Below are 24,806 nucleotides of genomic sequence, written 5' to 3' on the forward strand. Positions count from 1 at the left end.
TAATGGTTAAATGTATGTTTGGAGGGCCACAATTTTGTAATCATCACATGAGCTGATAATAGTTCTCAACGGATCCCTAAATCTGATGTCTGTACCTGGTCGTCTTACATTAACAGTTTTCCAAAACTTGACAAACATTTTTAAAAACATTAAGGTGGCATGGTTGTTGTGGTCTACAACTGCTGTGTGTGTTTCTAAAGCAACTATGGTTTCCTCTGAAAACACTCTCAAGCATGTAAGTACATTTTGGCGCTCAATGGGTCTTGGATAGACTGCAATATAATTTAGCCTGGATAGTTTAAGTAATGAATCTTCTTCTGCCTTGAATAAATCCCTTAAATCAGACCACCTTGCAACACAATCATCCCCTGAATCATCTTTAAACCTAATTTCTCCACACTTTTCAGACAGCCAATTATTTCGAATGCACTTCAATAAATGGACATAGTCAAATAAAAGATGTATTTGGTCATTTCTTGTGACCCATGGTTTATCTGGAACTGTGTCAAACTTTTTGAAGAAAGCTTGGTTGACTCTGCTGCCATCACATACTATGGCAATGACGTTCATTGTGCACTTCTTCATCTGATCAATCAACAACGTTATTTGTTCATACTGAAATTCTGCTGTTAGCCGGTAAACAGGAATCATTTTAATTAAAAATTGTGGCCCTCCAAACATACATTTAACCATTACTGCAAGTATTGTCCGTGCTAAGTGATCTGTATTATTTTTTGCCTTTCCAAAAACTGTGCCACCATGATAAGACAGAGATGCTTTCACATAAATTTCATCAATCATAATAATACTATTTCTCTGTTTGGTTTCTAAACTTTTGCTTACTTCATTTAAGAACACCAAGTCATCAGTATTGCCAATTCGGGATGTAATTCTTGTTATTGTTTTGGTGCTGGGAAGCTTATGATCCTGTCTAAACCTTTCATAAGTTGATCTGGATGAGGCAAAATAATCAAAGGCCCTTGCAAATGCCTCAGCCGAATATACAGGCTTGCCAACCATCTGTGCAGCTGCAATTGAGTTTCTGTAATCTGATATGACTTTGCTATTATGGCTTTCTTCTGTATGACAAAGATAATTAACTGCCTCTTCTATGTGTGACCATCTGTCTAATGTGAAAACCTTGTTAGAACGCAATGAAGGAATGGTGCATTTTACACCAACATGAAAACATTCATGAGTGAAAGTATTTGAAATTTTAATATAAAATGAAGGTACTACTTTCACCTATTTGTGTGATAATTATTCAGGTTTCTCCTTTTCAGATTTAATTTTTGTTCATTTTAAAATTGAATTTGAACTGTTTCCAGCAACACTTTATTGAACACACTCTGTTTACCCCCTTTTCATGCTGTGTTTTTTTTACTTTTTTAATCTCCCTTTTTGAAACAAACATGTTTCGCATTAATAACAAAGTAAGATGATCTTTACAACATAAAAGAACAATTTTTGCCAAGAGACAATTCTTATTACGTGGTAACAACGGAGTCGTTTATTAAATTTCTTTGTTTGAGAAGTGAACGTTGCATTCCGTGGACTAAAAGCATTCTTTTGCTTAGCTGGATGTTAAATCCCCGACGCTCTGGGCAGTTTTATTAGTTCTTTTGTCAAAATTGAACTTACAAGGTTTTTGACGTCACAATAGCAATGCAATCATTACTCGTTTTACTGCAGAAAATGCCATTCACAAACCCGCCCAAAAAAGGCGCAACCCGCAACTCATGAAAAAAGCCCGCAACTCGACGTCCAAAGCAGCCCAATTCGGCAACAAAAGCGCAACCTGGCAACACTGATCAGATTGCTTAACTAACAACATATATAGCAGGGGTGGGCAACCTTTGTTAACGTAGGGCCAATTATAAATGTCAAAATTGGAGCGCGGGCCGCACATGTGCATAACACAAAGTGATTTTGCTTCGTTTCTTACCAAATATGCTTAACTACACGAATAATTCGTATTTAATTCTAGCCACATTTTGCCAGATCGCAGAAAACTAGCACCAGGCGCATTAATAAAATAAAAAATATGTAATAATTGGACTCGTTTGCCAGAACTTTTGAAATCCAAGCGTCACTGAGGGCCGCACAAGTTTTAATGAAGGGCCGCATGCGGCCCGCGGGCCGCAGGTTGCCCACCCCTGATATATAGTGTAGTCGTGGACAAAAGTTAATATTTGGCAAATAGTTTAATTTGTAGATAAAATTAGGGCAGAAATCCAGATTTGGTACAGTTGAAAGCGTTTATCGAAAAAAGAATTTTCGTTCGGCTCATCCTCATGGACGAAAATGTTTTTTCCACCCGAACCTATTAGGGCTGGTTGGGAAACTAGTTTAAAATTTTTTGTGGTTATAGTTTCTCAGTGCGGTTTTGCTTCTGTGAACGAAGCTGAGTTGAATGTAGTTGTTGCTGTTTCTTGTAACAACTTTATTCGACAATTTACTACAACTGAAGGCTCTTCGAGAATGGTCGCTTATTTTCCGGCTGGAGGATTGACTAGAGGCGACATCTGTGAGGTAACGTTTTCCGTCGATTGTGTCCTTTTTCATCAAGTTGCAAGCGGGCTTAAAAGTCCTAAATCAAAAGTACAAGCCTCTAAATCCGGCCTAAACCCTCGACTTAAAACTCGAGCTCTTTAAAAGAAAACTGTTAATTTGAGCCACAAAAAATAATCACTTTTTTTTCACAAACTTTTGTTTACTTTTTGTATAAACGGCATTTTTTTTCTTTTTGTGATTTTATTTGTTTGTTTTTTTTCATGTTCAATTTTTTGCTGTTGATATTATTAACTTAGTTAATTTGAAACAAACATCAATCGTATTTTAACTCAAGAATCTTGACTAACGTACCTAGTCTTATGATAAATCCCAATGCCGATTTTCTTACTATGAAGGTTTACGAGGGAACTGACGACACAGGAGTATTAGCCGGTACCTTGCCTGGTGGTATTACTCCTTTGCCTGTTCTTATTAACGGACCATCCGCCTATGTCAGCTGCGTAACTCTTGCTTCCTTTATCTCCATCTCCTTGACAATCCATCCAGGTGAGCAACGTTTATTGTCGAATCTGTAAGTATGATAAGACAAACATGCAGTCATAACTGGGACCAGCCCTGACCCTCTGTAGCTCAGTTGGTAGAGTGCGAGTCCCGAAAAGGTGTCTGTCGTGGGTTCGAATCCCGCCGCAGGCTTGATTTTTCTCCCCTATCCCTGACGTGCATCGTGATTGCTGGTATGCATCCACGCTTTAGGCCGGATTCCAGCAATGAATGTATGTTTTTCCTAACTGGTATACTTAACATACTTAACTGGTCAATCTGTCGATCCCATACTACAAAGCTTATATGTGCAACATACGTGTAAGGCAGCAGTGGTTGTGATTGGTCTTTCAAAAAATTCACCACTGGGATTGTGTACAATGGAATGTTTGGTGACCCGCTGATTTAGTATGTTAATGTATACATGATAGCTTTACATGTGATTTTGCATCACAGCCATGATGTGCGGAGAAGACGTTACAGGACCTATGTACAATTTACAGTCTCCTAACTTTCCGGGTAATTATCCTCCGTGGTCAGCTTGTGTTTGGAACTTTAAGCTCGATACCAGAACTTCTTTGGTTTTTCAATTCTCGACTTTTCACACCGAGAGTCACGTCGACGTTCTCTTCGTGAGATAGTTCTTATTTTTGTAACTACTTTTATTTGAATCGACTTTTTCAAAACGGTTTACTTGAAACCAAGGATGTTTTTTACACAATAACTATTTGACGCTCCAATATTTTGTGACACTGATTTTTGTCTGAAACATTATTCAGTTTAAGTACGATGATGTTACTATTTCAATCTTTGGGGATCAGGGAAGTTTTTCACTTCAAATGAATACAACAACTCTCACTGTTTTGTTCGTCAGCAATTTCGAAAACAATGAAATGGGATTTAGCGCGACAGTAAGTGCGCCAGGTAGGTAAAAGTTCATTTTGTTTTCTTTGGATAACATGGCTGTCCCAAGAACAAATGCGAATCGAGTTTTCTTTATCTGTGTATCGTTAAATTGGCCCGAAGCCCGGTCCGAACCCAAATCTTTTTTTAGTTTAGTTTTAGATTTTTGTAGTCCGTTTCAACCCAAAAGGGTAATTGACAGGTCCACACGTTAAGGCCTACAAAAAGTAAGGATGTACAGAATAGAATAATGAAGACATGCACAATGGACATTATTAGACAATGACTTAAACAAGACGTTTAAAAGCTGTGGCAACATCAACTAGCTATGCTAGCGGCAAATACACTTATTGCATCACAACGTATCAAATACCTGTTCAAAGTGCCTTTAATAGTCTTAAACAGTATCAAAAAAACACAATATATTATGTGACATTTTAAACTGCTTCATAGTAAGGTTACGTGGTTGTTGAGTGGTTTGGGGTACAACCACGGAAGTTGCAACCAAAATTTATCCAACAATATGGCCAAGCTTTTACTGTGTTATTTTTTTTTGTAGAAATGCCCCAAGCAGTAGAATGCAGAGAAAAAGATTTGGGTCATCACGTGAGTTTGTTCCCAACAACAGAGATACAGTGTTAGATGAAATAACGCTTTTACGGCGTTCATGCAAGCAACAGAATGATGTTTTGTAGCATAAGACAATTAAAATGCCTTGTGACCACATCAACGTAACTGTCGTCGCCTGTTTGGGTTAAGTTTATTCCGATTGGTGTATAAAACAGCACATAGCGGCACAATAGCACCGAAATAGTCACTGAGTCGGAAACAGCTGCGTGAAACGTCATAGAGCACAAAATAGTGGAAGGCACAATTGATGGACGATGGCTAGAGTAACAGAGTGGTTTAATATATAATAGCGGTGTACTCATCTTACGACATGACACACACACGGTTTCAGAGGCAGCGTCATTTTGCCTCAGTCATTATTTCTTCTCTTGTTTGTAGTCAGTTGATCTAAAAGAATTTTTTTTTCAAATTTGTTTTTCTAGGAAGCTTTTTAAAAAATTTGAATAGACGACATGTATTTTATAAGATTTGGCCGGTTGGCTTTAATTGAACTGCAAAGAGTAATAACACATTCTTTTCAGAATAACAGAAGATCAGCAGAACACATTAGATTACGAATTCGGTGACACGTTTTACATTGCATTGAACCGGGAAACTCCCCTAAAAAAACTCCCCCCCCCCCCCCCCCCCCCCCCCTTAAGAAACTCCCCCTCTCTCAACTCAATGACAGCTGCAAAGGTCATGTCCTCCGACCCGGCGTTCGTGTTTGACCTTGGCCAATGCGAAGGCCTCTATAAGGTAACAATAAAAATTTGTCAAAATATTACGTTGTTCAAATTGTAGCCTTGATTTAAATTACAGAGAAAATGATTGTTGCGTCAAGTTTATAGGCAAAAAATGCTAAATACAAATGCAAGAAACATTTGCATGATAAGTAAGTTGCGAACAGTGCATACTGTTTCGTCTTGCCGTTCCTAACAAACTGAAGTGCCGCAGTGTGGCTATACACTAGCCTATACCATCAGTGCATTGTTACGAGCTGCGTTGATGAGACTATCAGTCGAAACAATGTGAATTGTCTGCAGCTGACAATGCTTTGAACTAATCGTACATACAAAACTGCTTCCAAATTTCTATATTTTACACAATGAAAACGGAACGGTGTCGGTGTCTTTCCTGATCTGGAGATACCTAGCTCCAACCTCTGCCGTGATCCAACGCGACGTTCAAAACAAGCTCAATGTGACTTGCCTTTTTGAAGCCGGTCAACTTGTCTCGTCTTTGAACGTCCAACCTCAAGCCGGGCAAGGAAACACGAGGGGACCGAACCATTAGCTATATGTCTTATGCCACATAGCACACAATATGCGAAACATAAACATGACACGTTTCATGCAATGACTTAATGTTGATTCAATAGTTGAATTGTTTTGGAGCGGAAATTTAGTTTGATTAATAGTGCTGACCAAACAGATACTAAAAGGCTAAAAATTACAATATTAAATTACTTTTTGTGGTTTCAAAATGTCCTCCGAAAATCTTCTGTTTATTTATTTAACAAGTAAACATTTTGCAGATCCGTTGAAATTTCATCTGAGAATACAGGATCCTTTGATGTCTCTCTAAGTATTTTCACCAATAAACATTTCAACGAAAGCTTGCCCGGGGAAGTCACTGTACCCAACTACATTTTTGCTCAAGTTCAACTTAATGAAATCTCTGCAAGCAACAATGACTTCATTGTCCAGGTGTGTTGAATACAAAAACATGCTTTTGGTACATTTTTTTTATATAAATTTCCAAAAAAAGTAGAAATTTATGGTACAAGTCCTTTTTCTAATTTTAAACATGTCGAAGTGGTGCCTCAATGAAGTGATAATTAGGATTTATGCTGGACAAATTCTCAATGCAATTTTAAATTCAATGCAGTATTAGGTTACGTTATAGCTTCTAATTATTACTACTTGAATTTAATCAAAATAAATCTGCACAGCTGGAAGAATGTTGGACAACCCGCGTTGAAAACTCCAGTGGTTTGCCGAACTACCTGGTTGTATAAAGCGGGTAAGCTTTGCTTATATCGGAGTAGCAGTGGGTGCTCTAGCTGTAACGTTTGTCAAAATTATTAGGTGCGTTGCGCCACCCAGTGGAAGTGAGGCTACCGACGCGAAGATTTTGATCCGAAATTACGAAACCAACTTTGCAACGTTCAAGCTGATGAGCTTTGTGTGGACAAACTTTACCGATGCAGAACAATTTATCTACATCCACTGCGACGTGACCGTCTGTCAAAACTCAACTGGACAATGCCCTGGACAGGTGAGTTGAGTTTGACAAAGTATCAAAGTCTTGATTTGCTACAAACAAATATTTATTTTTTAGTGAAATGAGCTGATATATTGAGGTTAAAATACAATATTTGCTCTAAGATTATCTAATCAAAACCAAAAACATATGTATATAAAGCTTACAGACATGTGGAGGTGTAGGACGACGATCTGTTGACAACAATGGACGCAACCAACGACTTTCTGCAGGACCAGTTTGTATCGTAAAAACTACCAAGTATTTGCTTGTGCAAGGTAAAAACTTCCATTTTTCTTGTTATTCTATTTAATAGTGCTATATATTTCCGATATCTGTGTTAATTAAATAGTCAATAATTATAATATAGCCTATGTGCTATGCTCTTTTATATATCTTTATATCTGAGCTAAACTCCCTATTTTCTTGCAGACACTGCAGGAGACAGAGATGAAGTAAATGAAGCAGCTGACAACATCTTCCCATTTGTGATGTATGTTCTTCTGACTGCTGTAATTATCGGAGCTGGTTACCTTGTATGGGGCAAAATTGCCCCAGATCCAATGGCGAAACAAATTCGTCCGTACATAAGATTTCACTACAGCTCAACAATGTATTGTGTATCTATTTCGATTACGCTTAACACTTCTCATTGCTAGTTTGTATTAACTTCATATTGAAATTTTTTTAGCTTCTTACAGAAAAAAATTGCAACACTTGTTTAAAAATTGAAAGTTGATGTTTGAAAAATTAATTAAGCAAATCGTTCTACGTTTTTTACAATGAATACTTTAATTAATTGCACTTAAGTGTTCGGTATTTTTTTTGAACAAATTTAACAAGCTAAGTAGCTAGTTGCTGGACCTGAAGTAATGTCAATCAACCCAAAAGCGCCTTGTTCCAATTGACCAATTGTGTATTGTGTTTGTTGTCTAGGTCTTTCCTGGTGCTTAACGTATTGACCTGTCAATCAAACTTTTAGGCCCAAACGGGCTTCTCAAAAACGATCAGAGTTTGGGCCGGGGTTTGTACTTGTGCTTTTGGCCTCGGGCCGGGTTCAAGCTCCAGTTTAAGGCCCGTTTGCAACTCTGGAATGTACACTTGCGTTGTTTTGAATACGAACGACTTGTGTTTTACCCAGCGTTGCCTACAATTAACAAGAATATAGAAAACGCTCGGTTAACCCAATTTCGCCTAATTATACCACCTTGCTGACCGTACATGTTGTTTTATATAGCTGACTAGTTTTCGTCACAAAGACAGTGAATTATATATTATAGCATAGCCAGTGTGTTTGTCAGCATGGGGCAGTCATATGGTGTAACGCATAAGCATTATTCGAAACCAGACCAGTTATTCCTATTCGCAGTAGTACGTTTAAAGCAAATGTGATGAAAAAATACCTCTTAACAAATGCCTTATACATCGAAACCGTTCTTTGCAATCTTTTTTTCACATTTCGTGCATAAAATTTGCTGGTGCGAGCGTTACAACCAAAAACATAATGAAACCGAAAACATTATGATTCGTTTCTGTCTGTGGCAAAAACGCAGCAAAACAAGTATTTTTGAAACAGTGTGTGCCTGAAAGGATGCAAGGTCGATGCTGAGTTTACCTTTGTAAAGCAAAATAAAAAATAAAAAAGGCTTATCTTACTTTTTTGTGTGTTAGCATTTGGGAAAGGACTATCAGAATCTGTAAGTTGGAACAACCTTGACTAGGCAGTTTTTTGTTTTCTTTTGAAGCAAGCAGCAGACAGTGTACACTGTTTCGATTTACAAAGTTACATTAGTGCAGCTGCTGTAACCAACTAACGGCACTCGAGTTTGTTTGGAAAATTAAACTGAATTAGAATGTTAAATTTAAAACTCTAACCACCTGTATGTACTCAAATCACAAAAATACGATGCAGAGAAAATATTTTAAAGTTTACAGCAGTTTGTTCCTATTGGATTTTAGGTAGCAGTATAAGACAATATTTTGCAACTGTTTATACTTACAACAAAGCAAACAATATATATATACACACACCGACATTTGCCAAAAGCAGTTTTAGTTACGTTGATTTAAAATCTTTTCGTAGAAACTATTAGAACCAGTTAAATGCTATCGCTCGCAAGGGAAATGCTATCGTCATTTCGTTTACAGGACTTATTGCGAAACTAAAACGACATGTACTTTGGCTGTTATACGCAAAGCGATGTTTTGTTTTGCATCGATCTGCAAGTAAGATCCAAAAATCTAAAATTTGTACCACGTGTTTTGGTGCACAAGATTTTGCACTCATTTATTTGGACTTTTTTATTAGGTAAATTACCATCTACAGTAGTACATTAAATGTGCCTCTTCCTATTTATACCTCAAATCAGCGAAAATTACCTAAAATAACGCGATCGCTAGGTGTTGCGAGAGCGTGCACGCTAAAGAGGAAGGATGATTGGCCGAATGGTCTGGCGGGCCTGACCCACATACAGACATAAAAAAAAACCTTGATCGGGATTCGTCCCCGGGAGTGTCCTGGGTTCGAACCCCGTGAAAAAAAAAGAAACTTTTTCTGTGGGACCAGTTTTTATTTTACAGATCATAACTTGTCAAGCTTGATAAAAAAGAGATTGTGTACAACTTTTTTTAACACAAGCAAGCCTAAAACGTGCAGATACGTGTTTAGAGCTCAAGTTTGTGTTTTGTGATAATTTCGGCTTTTCTAAGCACACAAAAAGCAAAACTATTAGTTTCTTTAAGTTTGCTGCAATCTAGGTTTCACATAAAAACACTGTCCTCGTTTTATTTATGTTTGTGAATTCATTTATACATTTCTTAAACGTTAAAAATAATTAACTAATTACGGTTATCCCAAAAGGATTTTTGCTTGGTATTTTACCAATTACTTCATTGAAATCATTCAAATTAGTTGGCTGTCGGAAAATTGCTTTTTGCTCAAAAACCTGTCATATTGCGAATCAAACTGTCAAAATCAGAAACAAAACAAGACTTGGGCAGGAAGTCACCACTTTTGCAGCATGTGTAACCTTCGAAATATAGATATACTCTCAACTGTTACAATATATTAACTCAACTTGATTATATTGCATTAAAATTACAGACACAACGAAATATTTCGATAAAGTAATTTTCAGACAATAGCAAAACAACTAAATATTTTTCTGAAGATCTGTTTTAGATCGAAAATACTACAAAGTGAGAAACTATTAAAACCAACAGTTACGCTTTACACGTATTTAAATGGAATGCACAAGATAAAGTTTCATATCTTTGTTATGTTATCTGCAGACGCATTGCTTTAGCTTTAGGGTTCTGGACAAATTTTTCCCACATAGAAATTGCTCCAATTTTTTCCCACATGTAAATTCTGAAATAAAGAGATATAAGAGAGCATGTTTACAACTAGAATCGGCCTGCAAATGTTATTTTTGACTAAAATCATAACAACAAAAATACATCACAGTACGCCAGACCAGCAACAAAAGTTATATCGGTAAGGAGATCAATGATACAAGGGGTAAGCTGAAAGTGGTAAGCATTTTTTGTAGTTTGCCTCTGTGCTTTTCAGGTGTTTAATTTTCAAAGATATAAGATATTTCTACATATTTTACTTTATACCACTTTATTTTGACAATCAACTACAGGTTTGCTTTTACAGAAACTAATTCCTGTTTTTATAAGAAGAAAAATTTATTTTTGTTGATTTCAAGAAACGATTTATTGCTTGTAACTGTTTTTTTTTTATAAAACACTCTAAATATTTAATTGATTTCAAGCAAGAATCTTTCTTTTTACATTCTATTGTTTGCGGGAAATTCCTTTCTTACAAAAGTGTTTCAGCTTGACGCAATTTATATTGAATTTGAAACTTCGACTGAATCTGATTTGCCTATGTTGGTAAATCTAATCAAAATAATTTTCCACTGGTTAAAGAAAATGGATCTAATCTTCATTGTTGCCATAAGAGTTTAACTTCATTTTCTGATATTTTTTGTTTGATTCTGTACATTTTTTTGAAAAGTTGTAAGTAGGGTCGAGTTCGTTTTGACCCGGGTTTTAGTTTGGACCTGTATCGGACTTTGGACTTTTTAATTCAAAACATTTTAATTCGTGTAATTGTCGTGTCATATCATTACGGTCAACCCCGTTCATAACTCGCCTTTTTCTACACAAAAGCTTGACCGGCTGTTAAACCTATTTAAACCTGTTTTACTTATTACTGCATCGGTCAATTACTGCTTAAGGCTATCGTTTTATCGTCCCCTTACGTGTTAACGTGAAGCAATGTCTTAAACTGCTTCCAGCCATGTTACACTTGACAATTCTATAAGCGATTTAAAGTATAATTACGGTTTAGAACACAGTTAATCTTCTCGGGCGTACGTTTTACGACTATGCCGGTGATAACGAGATATGACCTGAACGCTATAAATATAGACGTATTTTAGACTTAAAATCAGTTATCTAAAGTTACCTAGAGTTACCTTAAGTTACCAAGAGTGACTAGAGTACGCATTAGAATTGATGTCTCACAGTTGATTCGTGCGCGGTGACTTTTGTGTTGCGTGTTTAGCCGCAATTGGCGCTCTCGTGGCATGGTTTATTGAAATATAATGTGGGAACGTTAAATCAGTTTGCGTCTTTTTAGGTTTGTTTCGACAGTGATAGTTTGTTTGTTTATTAGAGTCAGATATACGGCAGTGTTTTTATTGTCTACCCACTGGGTCAGCACAAATTTGGTGACGCCCTCTGCCGTGATGAAATTGATTGTCGCGCATTTAATCTTCTGATAAAATCGCTGTTAAGAACGCCTAAATTAATGATGCAGACAATTGCTAGTTTCGTTCCCGTTTCTGTAAGCGCCGCGACGCATTGTTATAATACGCCTGTCCAGTCTGCATGGACTGCACCAACGGTATTGTATTACTCTGAGACTGAGCTCCGCTCAAATTATTCTGTAAAGTTTTCAGATAGACACCAGGTAGCATCGCCGTTTTTGACACGTAGCCAGGCACCGTGTAATGCACAGTATTTTACGCCTCGCTATCAAATTAATTCTGCGCCTGTTGGGATTGATGAACTTAATTTACCTCCCATGTGGACGGATACGGTAAAATTTTGGTTTACAACGGTGGAAAACATTTTCCAAAGCCACCAGGTAACGTCCGAAGCTGAGAAATTCTGTTTAATTGTCTCTGTGTTGAACCAGGCACAAGCGCAAAAGGTCAGCCACGTCATTTTAGGTGCTGTTGGTGGTTGTCTTTCGTATGACGATTTAAAACAGGCTCTCATAAAGGCTTTTGGCGTTAACCCTGTTGCTAAGGTAAATGAGTCGCTTCCAAATGTTACGTTGGAAAGTAAGCGCCCTAGTGTCTCTGTTGATAATTTGGTTCCTCAGGGCGATAACCAAGATCCAGTACCGGTCGCCGAAAAGTCGTTAAACTACTCGTTTTGGGCGCCTGATTACGGTTTGTCCATTGATGCATTGGTCAAAAACGCTGATCAAATCGCATTGATTAGCGAACCAACGAACTTTTAAGCGTTTAAGGTGGCTGAAAAGGACACAATTGTCTCCGGCAATAAAAGTGTCATTGTCGACGCGTGCCGATTCCAACAACTCGTCAGACGAAACGCCGGATTGTTTAGATCCGCAGGCGATCTAAGAATCGGATAGCAGGGAAGTATAATTATTGATTGACTATTGTTTACGGACAAATTTGATTACCTTACTACGAAATTGCCTACTCCCTGTGTTTTTAATCTCTACCTTGCGATTGCTAATCCTAAATGACAACAACTGTACCATGTTTTGACTATAATTTTTACTAAGAAATGTCACCTTTATGCTTGATACGGTCTAATAATAATCTACTTGTCTACTTAATTAGAAATCCTCTTCTCTCTCGTACGTGGTTGCGGTAATTGGGGCCGCATGCGCCTAAGGCAGCAATTATTTTATTTTTTCTACTTCTACATACTTGTCTGACCCAATAGTCTCTAAGTCCTTGCTAATAGGGATTGACTGCTTCTCGCTATAGACATAAAAGCGAAAGTTTGTCATTAAGGCATAGAAAGTTTGCAGACCGGTATCATTCATAGATAAGCATGTTCTTGTTTGGTTTATTACCAATACTCTCACATGATAGTTTGTTTGCTCTAAATAGTTAGCGTCGCAAAGTTGCAGATTTAATGTTTTGTTTTTTTGAGTGTAGTTTTACAGAAAGATCAATGCTACATGAGGTTCGAACGATTTCTATCGATACTGACGACGAATTGTCAAGCACAGTAAGTACTTTAATCATCATCGGCCTTGCTCACGCCAATACAGCTATAAGCATTCTAAGAACCTCGTAAATTGGCCTTTCTAACAACTACCTTGATATTGAAACGAAAACGATCATAACATTCGTTCTAAGTACCTAGTAGGTTGACCCTGTATAAAAATAATTTTAGATTTGACATGACTATATGTGAAACCAAAACGATAAATATGAAATTGTGTTTAATCAATTAAACGTGCCAAGGAAAAATGCAGGAGAATGCTACAGTAATAAAGCGGAAAGATGTTAAAGCAAATGCAAATGGCCTTGACACTATAGCGCCGCCGCGCGCACGCGTTCATCGAACGCCAAGCCACTGGTTCATATTGAACTTTATAATTCAATGAGCACAGCTCAAAGCAGCATTGCTGCTCAGTCGCTAGGCCAAATGCCGCCTAAAAAGCAATTGCAACTCAAACGAGATTGATTGCCTAAAAATCCTTACCTTGCCTCGACGGCAGCGCGAAAATATAATAATCTGTCATAGATTGGCCTGTCGGTCGAAATGGCGAGAGTAATACCTCAAAATGCGACTCAACAACTCACAACCGCAGATTGCTAAAGCACTGCAAAACCCTTACAAGTGGGAGGCTGTACAGCCACATTTCACATGTAAAATCAAGTCGCCAGCACAGCTACGCGTCAAACCGTAAAAAAGCTTAGCAAAAACTCTGAAAAGTACGGCAGCTCGTTTAATTTCTTACAAGAATTCGAAACAGAAACACTTGTCAAATGTCAAAACTATTTTTATTTGTATCACGAACCTACATAGTACTTAGAATTTGCGCCTTTTTTCAATCGTATTGTATATATATACTTAATCAAAATTATAGCCCTAAAATACCCTTATATAATCATTGGTGTGAGTATTTTGCCGCGCGAAATGTTGAGTTTAGATTACAGATGTTTAAAAAATCAACGTGCGAATTCAACTGTTCGAATCACCGGATCAACTGTTCGAATCGCATCAAGCAACATTCTATCACAACTCCATTCGATCTCCACATGATGACGTTCGAAAATACAAAAGACTTCGTCAACTGGAGTTCACCAAAAAATACAAACAATCTATTACCACACAGCGTGATATCCAACCATCAAGCAAACGAAGAATGGACAAAAAATTTCGGCACAATCAACATTTGACTTTGGAGCACGAAGCGTCAAATCGGAAACAATAAACGGACAACAAACTAATTCGGAAAACATCATCCAGGAGAATCTCTTCCGGAAAACATTTCACGGGACGGAGAGTGATGTATCGGACTTTGGACTTTTTAATTCAAAACATTTTAATTCGTGTAATTGTCGTGTCATATCATTACGGTCAACCCCGTTCATAACTCGCCTTTTTCTACACAAAAGCTTGACCGGCTGTTAAACCTATTTAAACCTGTTTTACTTATTACTGCATCGGTCAATTACTGCTTAAGGCTATCGTTTTATCGTCCCCTTACGTGTTAACGTGAAGCAATGTCTTAAACTGCTTCCAGCCATGTTACACTTGACAATTCTATAAGCGATTTAAAGTATAATTACGGTTTAGAACACAGTTAATCTTCTCGGGCGTACGTTTTACGACTATGCCGGTGATAACGAGATATGACCTGAACGCTATAAATATAGACGTATTTTAGACTTAAAATCAGTTATCTAAAGTTACCTAGAGTTACCTTAAGTTACCAAGAGTGACTAGAGTACGCATTAGAATTGATGTCTCACAGTTGATTCGTGCGCGGTGACTTTTGTGTTGCGTGTTTAGCCGCAATTGGCGCTCTCGTGGCATGGTTTATTGAAATATAATGTGGGAACGTTAAATCAGTTTGCGTCTTTTTAGGTTTGTTTCGACAGTGATAGTTTGTTTGTTTATTAGAGTCAGATATACGGCAGTGTTTTTATTGTCTACCCACTGGGTCAGAACAGACCTAAGTGAAAATAAAGCAGGCTAGACTTGGTCTGAACTTTGAATTAGACACATTTATGTCTTAATGTTTTTTTGGTAAACTATTCTTGCCTAATCCAGGCTGTACTTAAATCGAATATTGGGCCGAGTTTCGGAATTTTGCTTTTGGGTTCAGGCTTAATTTCCTGACCGCTTAACATTCAGAGAAAGAGAATATAATTTTACACCATGATAGAAAGATAGTTGAATCAAAATCCAATTAAATCTTTTCTAATTGCCCAAATACTCCAAACATAATCATCAGACTCAAAGTGAATTAAACTTGACTATATAGCATTATAATTACAGACACAATGAAATACTTCGACAAAGTAATTTTCTTAGCACACGGCAATTAATTAAAGCATTCATTGTCGAAAACGTGTTAAACAATTTACCCATTTAAAAATTTCATATTTAGCATTTTTTTAAACCATCAAATTTCAAATTGCAAACAAATGCTGCAAAGTCATTTTCTTTAAGATTTCATACACACGTGTTAAGCATTTTTGACAAAGGTACACAATACGATTTTTAAAATACATGACAACTCATCTACAGACGAATTTGTTTCACCTTTGGATCTTGGGCCAATTTTACCCATACGAAGTACCCGGCACCGATAATTACAGCAGCCAGAAGAACAAACATCACAAGTTGGAAGATGTTGTCAGTTACTTCATCTCTGTCTTCTGCAGTGTCTGCGAGAAAATTAAATGTTTAACGAAGATGTAAAGATATATGAGAGAGCGTATCCACGATATGCACCAGTCTTTAAACGACCTCTGTGGCCAAAATTAAGGCTAATCATAGATCACAGTACGCCAGACTAGCAAGAGGTGTTGTGTCAAATCAAATATGTTGAGAGATCACATCAAATAAGGGGTAAGAAAAAAAGTGCTGAACATGGACAAGAGTAAACTTGACAGGGTTTGAAGCCAAGAATGCATCTGCATGCAATAGACAGTCATTCATGGAGTTTTAGACAATGACGCGTTTGCATCTAAATACCACAGCGGGAACTGAAAGCAGGGAACTGGTTTTAGAGTCATAAAATAACGGTCTACTTTTCAAGTAACCGCAGTGATTATGGAGATGATATTACAACAGCAGAAAATTCACTGAGAGACTTTTACGGCACTTTATGTGGAGCTATATTCCACTGCACAAAGGTTTCGAAATAGCCTTCCCTACATAGAATCACCAGATGAGCGATAAAGCATTTAATTTATTGCCTTGTTACCTTGCACAGGCAAATACTTGATAGTTTGTAAGATGTGCACTGGTCCTGCAGAAAGTCGTTGGTTGCGTTTATTGTTGTCAACGGATCGTCGTCCCACACCTCCACATGTCTGTAAATAACTCAGATGGCTTTCAAGAGGCTCAGTATTTATTTGACCTTATGTAAACTACAACACATTGACTTTCTGCTTAACTATCGACTTTGTGTGAAAAATTCAGAACTGTTATTTTATTTAGGTAAACTCCAGACTTTTTCGTACAGTCTCGACAAACAGAAATTGATAAACTATATAATTGTTACAGAGTTTCAAACAGAAATATGCTCAACTCAACTGACTTGTCCAGGGCATTGTCCAGTTGAGTTTTGACAGATGGTCACGTCGCAGTGGATGTAGATAAATTGTTCTGCGTCGGTGAAGTTTGTCCACACAAAGCTCATCAGCTTGAAAGTTGCAAAGTTGGTTTCGTAATTTCGCATCAATATCTTCGCGTCGGCATCCTCGTTTCCACTGGGTGGCGCAGCGCACCTAACAATTTCGACACAACGTTACCCACAGCGCAATACAGAATGTAACTTAACACTTAAAAAATCAGAACAATAGACCCATTGTAGCAATGCTTACCCGCTTTGTACAATCTGGTAACTCGGCAAACCACTGGAGTTTTCAACGCGTGTCGCCCAACATTCTTCAAGCTGTGCACAATAACTTTGATAACAATCAAAATAAAAGCATTTCAACTTCAAAGTAACTAAATTAACGAGTCGAAATTACAGTTAGAAAACGGGTTTTAGAAAATAGAATTAGGAGCTTTACCATGTTCTAATACTTTAGTACGTTTTTTTTTTTTACTTTTTTTGCAAAGATAGTCTGCGCCAAAAGCATTTATTTGTTTTCAATTCACCTGGACAATAAAGTCATCGTTGCTTGCAGAAACCTCATCAAGTTTAACTTCAGCAAAAATGTAGTTAGGCACAGTGACTTCCCCGGGCAAGCTCTCGTTGAAATGTTCGTTGGTGAACAGATTTAAAGCGACGTCAAAGTTTCCTGTATTCTCAGCCGAAATTTCAACCGTACTGTAAATTTGACATATTTTACCACAGCATGAAAGCTTATTTAAAGTAAACTTAAACTTTTCTGGTGTTATCACAGTCATTTTAGTGGTGAGTATATACATAAAATTACACTACTAAAAACTGTTATAAAGGAATTATCCAACTTTTAACAGAATATTTCGGAAGGGCGCAAATAATGCCATCCTTGTCCACTGCAGCGAATCATTTGTGTTTGGGATTTGCTTAGGTTGAAATATGTAGTTTTCTGTTCATTACTTGAAGAATAAATGTTATGCATTTTATATTGACAATGGCAGACGTATTGTGTTATGTGTGCTCTGTGTGTCGTGTGATCTGTGGCAGGTGCCATATGTTATTTTTTAGGTGCCATATGTTATGATCTGTGGCAGGTGCCATATGTTATGTTTCATGGCAGATGCCATATGTTATGTGCCCTGTATGTCTTGTGTATTGTGACATGTATGGCAAACATTATGTTCATTATGTGTATTTGCTACCACTCACCCTATCTGTAGTTGAACGTTGGATGATGAGAGAAATTGATCGGCTTCAAATACACAAGTCACATTGAGCTTGTTTTGAACGTCGCGTTGGATCACAGCAGTGGATGGAGCTAGGTATCTCCAGATCAGGAACGACACCGATATGTTGCCGTTTTTATTCTAATTGTCAAAATTTAGAAAAAAAATCTTTTTTAATCGTGTTTGTTTTTAACAACAAAAGATGCAAATCCATCAATAAAGTTCAAAATAAGAGTATTTTAAGTTTGAATTGTTTTGACATCAAATATATTAAAAGAAACACCATAGGTTACATTATAGAGGCCTTCGCATTGGTCAATGTCGAACAGGAATTCCGGATTTGACCCAGTGACCTTGCAGTTGTCATTGAGATGAGAAAGGGGGGGTTCCCTGTCCAATGCGATGTAAAGTGTGTCGCCGAGTTCATAGTCTAATATCATCTGATCATAGGCTGTTACTCTGCAAAAGTGAGGTTGTTCGTAGCAGCGGATCAAAAAATAGCTCACGCTTAGTCGCATTACGCAGGAAAGACAGCTTCACAGATTTTGAAAACGGGATATTAAAATCACCTGATTATCAAATTTTGTTCCTTGCACTTCAACGGTGGTGGCATCACTGAAAGAAAGAAAATCAAAATAAATTCTTCGTTTGGTTTTAAAATGAAGAATTACCATTATGTAGTTTGATCAATCAACATTTCCTTTTTTATATTTATGATTTTTCGTTGCGTTACTCTACGCTAGGGGTCACCAAAGTCTTTTTATTGCCGGTCGGATAAGTTTAATAATGATTCGCGCGGTGCATAGTTTACATGCACGAGCGCCGCTGTTCCAAACTTAGCCTGCGAGGCGATTTTTCTTGGGGCGTCAATATATGGTCTTTCTTCAATCCCATTTAAAATCTGGTGATGCGACTGTTAAATCGTATTAAATCTCACCTTATGATCAATGCTTGTATATTACGTCACAATTAACAGAAGAAGGCAATTGTTCGCGCATAATTAACACTTGTAGTCATGTCTGTGACGTAACAAACTGGCTTAGGAATCCTGGCTGTTGTAGTCATATGGATCTAGGTAATATTGAGTGTACGTTCCACGATAGGAAAACTTCCGTTAAGATAATTTTTAAATGTGCAAAGTTATCAATACAACTTGGCACCAAAGCATGTGGTCGCGGGCCGGATGAAGTGACCGCGAGGTCCGGATCCGTGGGCCGTAGTTTAGTGGCCCCTGCTCTACGCTATGTAGAACAATTTCTACCCACCTTGCAGATCTACTGTCGCATTAAAGCCCATTTCCTGGGTCTCGAATTTGCTGACGAACATAACTGTGAGAATCGTTGCATTAAATCCGTATGGAAATGGTGATGGAACAGACCCGGAAATTCGTGAGGCATATTCGTTTTCGTCCTTGAACTGAATAACATATAAGACAAACACATACAAAATGTTGGAGCGTTGAACGACTGTTTGGTTAACAGATGTATAGTTTCAAATGTAACGTTACTGCTTTTGTTTGCTTTTTGCCACTACTTAGTTTGATTACTGATTTTTCCGAAAGCATTTCGTCATGTTGGAAAACCCTTTAACTGCTGAATTTGTTTTGTTAAAAAATATCGTTTTGACAAATGTTAGCAAAAAGTGCGATTAAAAATATAACAGCGGTCTTACGTAAAGATAATCGACGCCGCTTTCTGTGACAAAATTTGAAAATTGAAAAACCAACGGCCTTATGATCTGCAAATCAAATCTCCAAACACATCCAGACCAGGCAGGATAGGAGCTCGGAAAATTAGGAGATTGTAAATTGTACATCGGTCCTGTTACATTTTCCCCGCACTCCATAGCTACAATGCAAAATAAGTTTTTAACCAAACAAACCTTAAAACTCTTGAATTACATCAACCAAATTAAACATGGATCCTTTAGTGTTTCAACAGACCGACAAATAAACTTACCGGGAAATATGCTTAAATGTACGTCTGCCGTGGTGAGATCCGTCATACAATTAACATAGGCCATTGGGCCTTCGATGACAACAGGAAAAGACACCCCCCCCCCCCCCCGCCCAGTAAAGTGCCAGCTAATACACCTGAGTCGTCGCTTCCCTCGTAGATCTGGGTTTAAAATAAATATCTGAGTCGAGTCGAGTCGAGTCGAGTCGAGTCGAGTCGAGTCGAGTCGAGTCGTTTTGTGAAAGTCTCAGACAATCAAAATATCACAATCGGATAAAAAAATTACCTCACAAAAGTTGTTAGCAGCCAGCTCGCCTGTTGGAAAATGAGCAACCATTCTGGGTGAACCCTGACTGGTAGTAAATTGTCGGCTAAAGTGATCGCATGAACCAGGGATAAGTACATTTAACTCATCAGCATTTATATCATCCACATCGCATACATCGACTGCAACGACAAAAGATGTTTAACAAATGTCTCAATTTCGGTAAAATGTCTTTCTTTGGTCAAGTCGACTTACAACTCTGCTTTGTCAGTTAAAATTTGTAACCTTAGAAGTAAAAAGCAGCGTAAAAAAATGTTTTGTCCAAAGATATTGATAAGCTAATGTATTTAGAATATGGCACTCATTTCTATTGGGACCACTCCAGGAATATAGAAGATAGGCAAGCCAGCACAAGGCCTGATCGCGGACTAGAATCTGTTCTTAGTGGCCGATGCAGCTAATATCAAGAAGTTCTCTTAGCGATTGTACGCCCAGAGCCCAAGCATATCCAAAAATCGCGAAGAGTGAAACGTATTTCATACGTGATAATGTCTGTCACAAACCCCTAGCTTAGTTTTTATTTCTTCTATTGTTGTGTCTTTTGTTCTTCGCGCGAAAAGCTTTGTTTAGTGGCCAGAAAGTTTAATAAGATATACAATATCTGCAGCTTACACAACTTTAACGTTTGTGAGCGTCTCCAAACTTTTAAAGGTAAGTGCGGATAAAAATTATAGCAGGGTTGCCATCAAAATGGACCCCAAAATAAGGACAACCGATTTTTTTACCTTTTGAACAAATCATTGCATTTATACGAGTCATGACATATCACATGCCATATTTTTTTGCTAGAAACAATCTGTTCCAGCTATTCCTCGTTCGTAAAAAATACTTTTTGCATCTCACGACAGCTCAGGTCTATAGGTTTACTTTTACTTGTAACAGGGATTTGAGTTGTAATTATTGAAAATATTACAAAATAAGAAAGTCAAAAAAGGACATTTCTTAGAAATAAGGACAATAAAAAGTGCTTAAAAACAATTTCTACTTACTTTCTCTTACAAACATTGTGACATTAAACCCAATTGCACTGGAGTCAAAGTCACTGACAAACATAACGGTAAGATTGGTGGCTCGAACGTAGTGTCAAGTGACTCCGCATTGAATATTCCAACATGAGTATCGTCAATCTTGTACTGATGAAACAATTGCCATACATAAATTTAGTAAAAAAATAAGTTTTTGCTGCATTTCAGTTGAGTTTAATTCGCTTGGTGAACATTGCGACACAATCGCACTAAAAACAATCACTAAGTCGAAAATATCTGAGCAACGTTAAAACGTTAGTGAAAGCGCAAAACATTAACGGCACAAATTCGCTTTGACATTTCGACACGAAGTTGTGGCATTTTTAATCATGTTAAATGTATTTTGGCATTAGAAACGGTTAAACGTAAGACGATGTAGTGGACTCCGCAAGTACTTGACCCAGCAAGGGACCGTTATCGACGTATGCTACTTGAATCAGTTTGTATTCAACAACATAAACCCGACATAAACGATGATTCAAATCCGGTCCTTCTGTACTTGTAAAAATTTAACGGACAAGTTGTGTTTACTGATGTAGCGTTGTCTAACTTGTCTTACTAATGTGTTCTGATGTTGGAAACTGTTGTATATTTTACACCTCGCAACAACTTTACCCAATGCTACGTACCTTTTTTATCTAACATTTTTACGCGCTTTCGCACCTTTTTATAAGCCCAAATTGCCTGCCTACTGTGTATGTTGTAATCGTTTGTAACTGGCCTCGTGGTGTGTGTTTGTGAACTGCTGACGATTCTATTTGCATAAGGTAAGCATCCAGTACTATAATCGGTTGCCCCTTGTGGGTGGAGGTGGAGAAGCATCTGATTGTTTCAAGGCGGACTCCACCCTGCTTTAAAATCTTGTTGGCTCACAAATATCATTTGGCTCCCGCGAAAGTTGGCTCCAGAACGTTTACCCACTTCCTCCCTTGCCGCGCCCTCTACCTTTCACCCACTTCCCTCCCGCAGTCGCCCGTTGGGCCCTTGTCAGGGTCACTAACACTAGGGCCTTTTGAGAGAATTGACTACACCCTTCCGTACCTAGTTTCCCTGCGTGTGTCTCACCACAAAGGGAAGTTCTCTACCCCCACACCCTACCCGACAATCGAGCCGTAGTGTCAGATTGTACGACCCTTTCCACCCTTTCTGCACTTCCTTGAAACGAGCAGAGCCCTCCCCAAGACCGCCTCTAGCTCGCCAAACCCGGCCCTTCTCAGGGCCCTCGCGAGGGAAAGAGCTGTACGGACCTTCATTGTACCACGTGCACAAACGCACAACTCTCTGAAGTCCTCTGATTGGCTGCGATCAGAAGCAACTCACTTATCACGCATCAGTGATTTCCGATCGTCACTCGACCGTTACGTACTTCTTTTAACCGCGACACGGAGGTACTCGCAAAACTTCCTAGAAAACGAGGCAATTCATCTACAATATGCTCAACAAGATTCACTTTCCTGTCTGGAACCCAGAAGGGATTATAGAACCAAGAGGTGGCCTCACGGAGTTCACTTGCCTTACCCGTGAAATGGCCTAAGAAGTAGTCACCAAATTGAAGAATGTGAGATCAGTTGATTTCGCTCGTCTGCACGATCAAGGGTGGAGAAAGGCATTTATTAAAGATACTGACCGAAAACACTGCTGCTAATACCGTTCATACCTCGACTTCGATCACTGAGACAACAGCAGCCAAGAAAACTCAAGGTGACATTGTGAATGAATCTAACGCTTTGTTGAATCCCGTAGAAGAGACCACCTCGGGCGCAGACCAGATTCCCGACGGGACCGCCGACCCTGGACATCGAGATGATGAAAAGAACTTCTCGACAGAACCCCTAAATCTTGACGGGATCTCAGTGAGTCCGATCCCGCTAGTTATTGATGAAGTTCATCGATACCCCGAGACATCTATGGCAGGCGAAGATAATATCAATGCCCGCGAAACAGAGCTTCTAGATCGCTAGCTAACGAGCAACAAGACCCTGACGCCCGCGCCACGAGCGCTTTCGCCAAAGTCACCGAATATTCTGAGGACAGCTCCAAGGGCGCCGCAACAGAACCAAAGAAGAATAAAGACCCTCCAGAGCTGGCGAGTCTTCCTTTGGCCGACCTAGACCTCATCAAAGAAGTAAGAATTCTGACAAAATCGGTAGTTATTAGTACCTAGGAAGAGTTGGAGGCCTTTCTTACAGGGTCCAATCTTCTCATTCCCCATCTTCATTAAGCGGTGGTACGAAAAAGCGATATAAATTTAGCACCAAGCATGCTGCGCCATGTAATTTTAGCGCGGATGTAGATGTTCCGCCCGGTAATGGGGACGCCTTTTGCCCTACATGCGCAAGTTACTTTAAACGTTGTAAATGTAATGTAATTACGTGCCTTGGAGTAGCGATTATTGCTGGTGCTGCGGTAACCTGGTACAACCAGACCCTAAACTTAATCAACACGTACTGATAGAACCTTTTCTCAGCGCGTGCACTGCTTGTAGATTTGTCTCCAGTTTAAAGTAAAACATCGTTATTAGATAACATCACCTTTATTGCCCGGTTTGTCATATTGTTGCTTTTTTTGCATTCACGGCTATCCCTGTTAGCCAATTAAAGCTTTGATTTTGTTCAACAAGCCCACAAACTTGATTCATGTTGTTGTATCGTGTTCAACTGTTTTTTGTTTGTTTTTCATCTAAAACTAAGGCCTTAAACTTTATAGTGTTTCAGTTTTATGCCTGTTTTTTACCTTTACCATGTACACCCTTACGGCCTACATTGCGTCAGCGCGCCCCCTCAGCGCTATTGGACAGCCCGATAACCAATCACAGGTCGAAACGAGTTTAACAACCAATAAGCTTAAATTTGCGCTATCAAACTGGCTCATGAATATAGCTGTGTGTTTTTGCTAAGAGCATTGTTACGTTTTTCTTTCTTTTTTGCTGTGCTTAGTTCATTGCACGAAGCTGCTTAACCTTAGGCCCTAATTGGCCAATCCTGGACCAATGAGAAACTTCCCTTTTGCGTACGCTTTTACTGTAGTTTTATTGAACGCCGTTATTGTTTCTTCGCCATTTTTTTTTTTTGCGACCAGATATCGAGACGCGTGCTCACGCTTAATCGGGGAGCAAAAGTTCGCGTCTGCCTTTCTAGTTTTCCGGCTTTCGTTTTGTCGCAAGTGTTTTCAAACAATGTGTTTTAATTTCCCAAACTTTAACCATGAGCGGTCTACTTGTATTTGATCGTGTATTATCGTCTCGTTTTTGTATTGGTTGTTGTTCTGTCCCCCCTAATATGTTACAATTGTGTGCGCACGCGCCAATAAAAAATGCTGACGGGTATAATTTGTATTGAAGTCATCAATCTAAACAACAATACTTCTATTTAGCTGCTGGAAATTGTAAATAAATTGAGCTGAATTTAATTAAGCGGCATTCGTGAATCTTTTTGCTGGTAAGCTTAGATTTTTCCTAAAATGTGTAGTTTTGTTCTGAACCTGTCAATGTCTGATTGTTATGTTCGGGATTTGTTCAGCCTTTAAAGGAATATTTGACTCCAAAATCCCGGTGGCCAAACAGTCGGT

General features: G+C 38.4%; 4 protein-coding genes and 1 pseudogene across 4 annotated transcripts; 3 read left to right on the plus strand and 2 right to left on the minus strand.

The window, feature by feature from the left end:
• Nucleotides 1-6: 6 nt before the first annotated feature.
• LOC145219432 (uncharacterized) lies at nucleotides 7-1,702 on the minus strand. Its single transcript, XM_080086799.1, has 2 exons — nucleotides 1,688-1,702; nucleotides 7-1,245 (listed from the first exon to the last, which is right to left on the minus strand). Exons 1-2 carry the CDS (start codon nucleotides 1,700-1,702, stop codon nucleotides 7-9), a joined length of 1,254 nt encoding a protein of 417 aa, XP_079942925.1.
• Nucleotides 1,703-2,376: 674 nt separating this feature from the next.
• Nucleotides 2,377-3,749, plus strand: LOC145220610 (bone morphogenetic protein 1 homolog). Its single transcript, XM_080087806.1, has 3 exons — nucleotides 2,377-2,532; nucleotides 2,910-3,060; nucleotides 3,511-3,749. Exons 1-3 carry the CDS (start codon nucleotides 2,482-2,484, stop codon nucleotides 3,693-3,695), a joined length of 387 nt encoding a protein of 128 aa, XP_079943932.1. The 5' UTR covers nucleotides 2,377-2,481; the 3' UTR covers nucleotides 3,696-3,749.
• A 2,509-nt stretch (nucleotides 3,750-6,258) lies between these two features.
• Nucleotides 6,259-7,490, plus strand: LOC145219433 (uncharacterized). Its single transcript, XM_080086800.1, has 4 exons — nucleotides 6,259-6,275; nucleotides 6,657-6,846; nucleotides 7,001-7,109; nucleotides 7,264-7,490. Exons 1-4 carry the CDS (start codon nucleotides 6,259-6,261, stop codon nucleotides 7,488-7,490), a joined length of 543 nt encoding a protein of 180 aa, XP_079942926.1.
• Nucleotides 7,491-9,955: 2,465 nt separating this feature from the next.
• On the minus strand, nucleotides 9,956-19,991 carry LOC145217586 (scavenger receptor cysteine-rich domain-containing protein DMBT1-like). Its single transcript, XM_080084866.1, has 12 exons — nucleotides 19,893-19,991; nucleotides 19,606-19,781; nucleotides 19,200-19,350; nucleotides 18,504-18,549; nucleotides 18,228-18,393; nucleotides 17,918-18,075; nucleotides 17,242-17,413; nucleotides 16,962-17,032; nucleotides 16,676-16,865; nucleotides 16,340-16,448; nucleotides 15,673-15,797; nucleotides 9,956-10,201 (listed from the first exon to the last, which is right to left on the minus strand). The coding sequence occupies exons 1-12, from the start codon at nucleotides 19,954-19,956 to the stop codon at nucleotides 10,139-10,141; spliced, it is 1,491 nt and encodes a 496-aa protein (XP_079940992.1). The 5' UTR covers nucleotides 19,957-19,991; the 3' UTR covers nucleotides 9,956-10,138.
• LOC145217588 (uncharacterized) lies at nucleotides 10,906-12,312 on the plus strand (annotated as a pseudogene).
• Nucleotides 19,992-24,806: the final 4,815 nt, after the last annotated feature.

The sequence above is a fragment of the Phallusia mammillata genome, chromosome 3 (assembly GCF_965637545.1).
Source record: "Phallusia mammillata chromosome 3, kaPhaMamm4.hap1.1, whole genome shotgun sequence".
In the NCBI taxonomy this organism is placed as follows: Eukaryota; Metazoa; Chordata; class Ascidiacea; order Phlebobranchia; family Ascidiidae; genus Phallusia; species Phallusia mammillata.

Coding starts and splice junctions, on each gene's coding strand:
- LOC145220610 (XM_080087806.1), top strand. CDS start 2,482: ATGGTCGCTTATTTTCCGGCTGGAGGATTGACTAGAGGCGACATCTGT. Junction 2,533..2,909: donor CTAGAGGCGACATCTGTGAG/GTAACGTTTTCC, acceptor CTTACTATGAAG/GTTTACGAGGGAACTGACGA. Junction 3,061..3,510: donor CTCCTTGACAATCCATCCAG/GTGAGCAACGTT, acceptor TTTGCATCACAG/CCATGATGTGCGGAGAAGAC.
- LOC145219433 (XM_080086800.1), top strand. Junction 6,847..7,000: donor CTGGACAATGCCCTGGACAG/GTGAGTTGAGTT, acceptor TAAAGCTTACAG/ACATGTGGAGGTGTAGGACG. Junction 7,110..7,263: donor CAAGTATTTGCTTGTGCAAG/GTAAAAACTTCC, acceptor ATTTTCTTGCAG/ACACTGCAGGAGACAGAGAT.
- LOC145217586 (XM_080084866.1), bottom strand. CDS start 19,956: ATGGCCTATGTTAATTGTATGACGGATCTCACCACGGCAGACGTACAT. Junction 17,414..17,917: donor AACGTTCAACTACAGATAGG/GTGAGTGGTAGC, acceptor TCAAATTTACAG/TACGGTTGAAATTTCGGCTG. Junction 16,449..16,675: donor CTGGACAATGCCCTGGACAA/GTCAGTTGAGTT, acceptor AGTTATTTACAG/ACATGTGGAGGTGTGGGACG.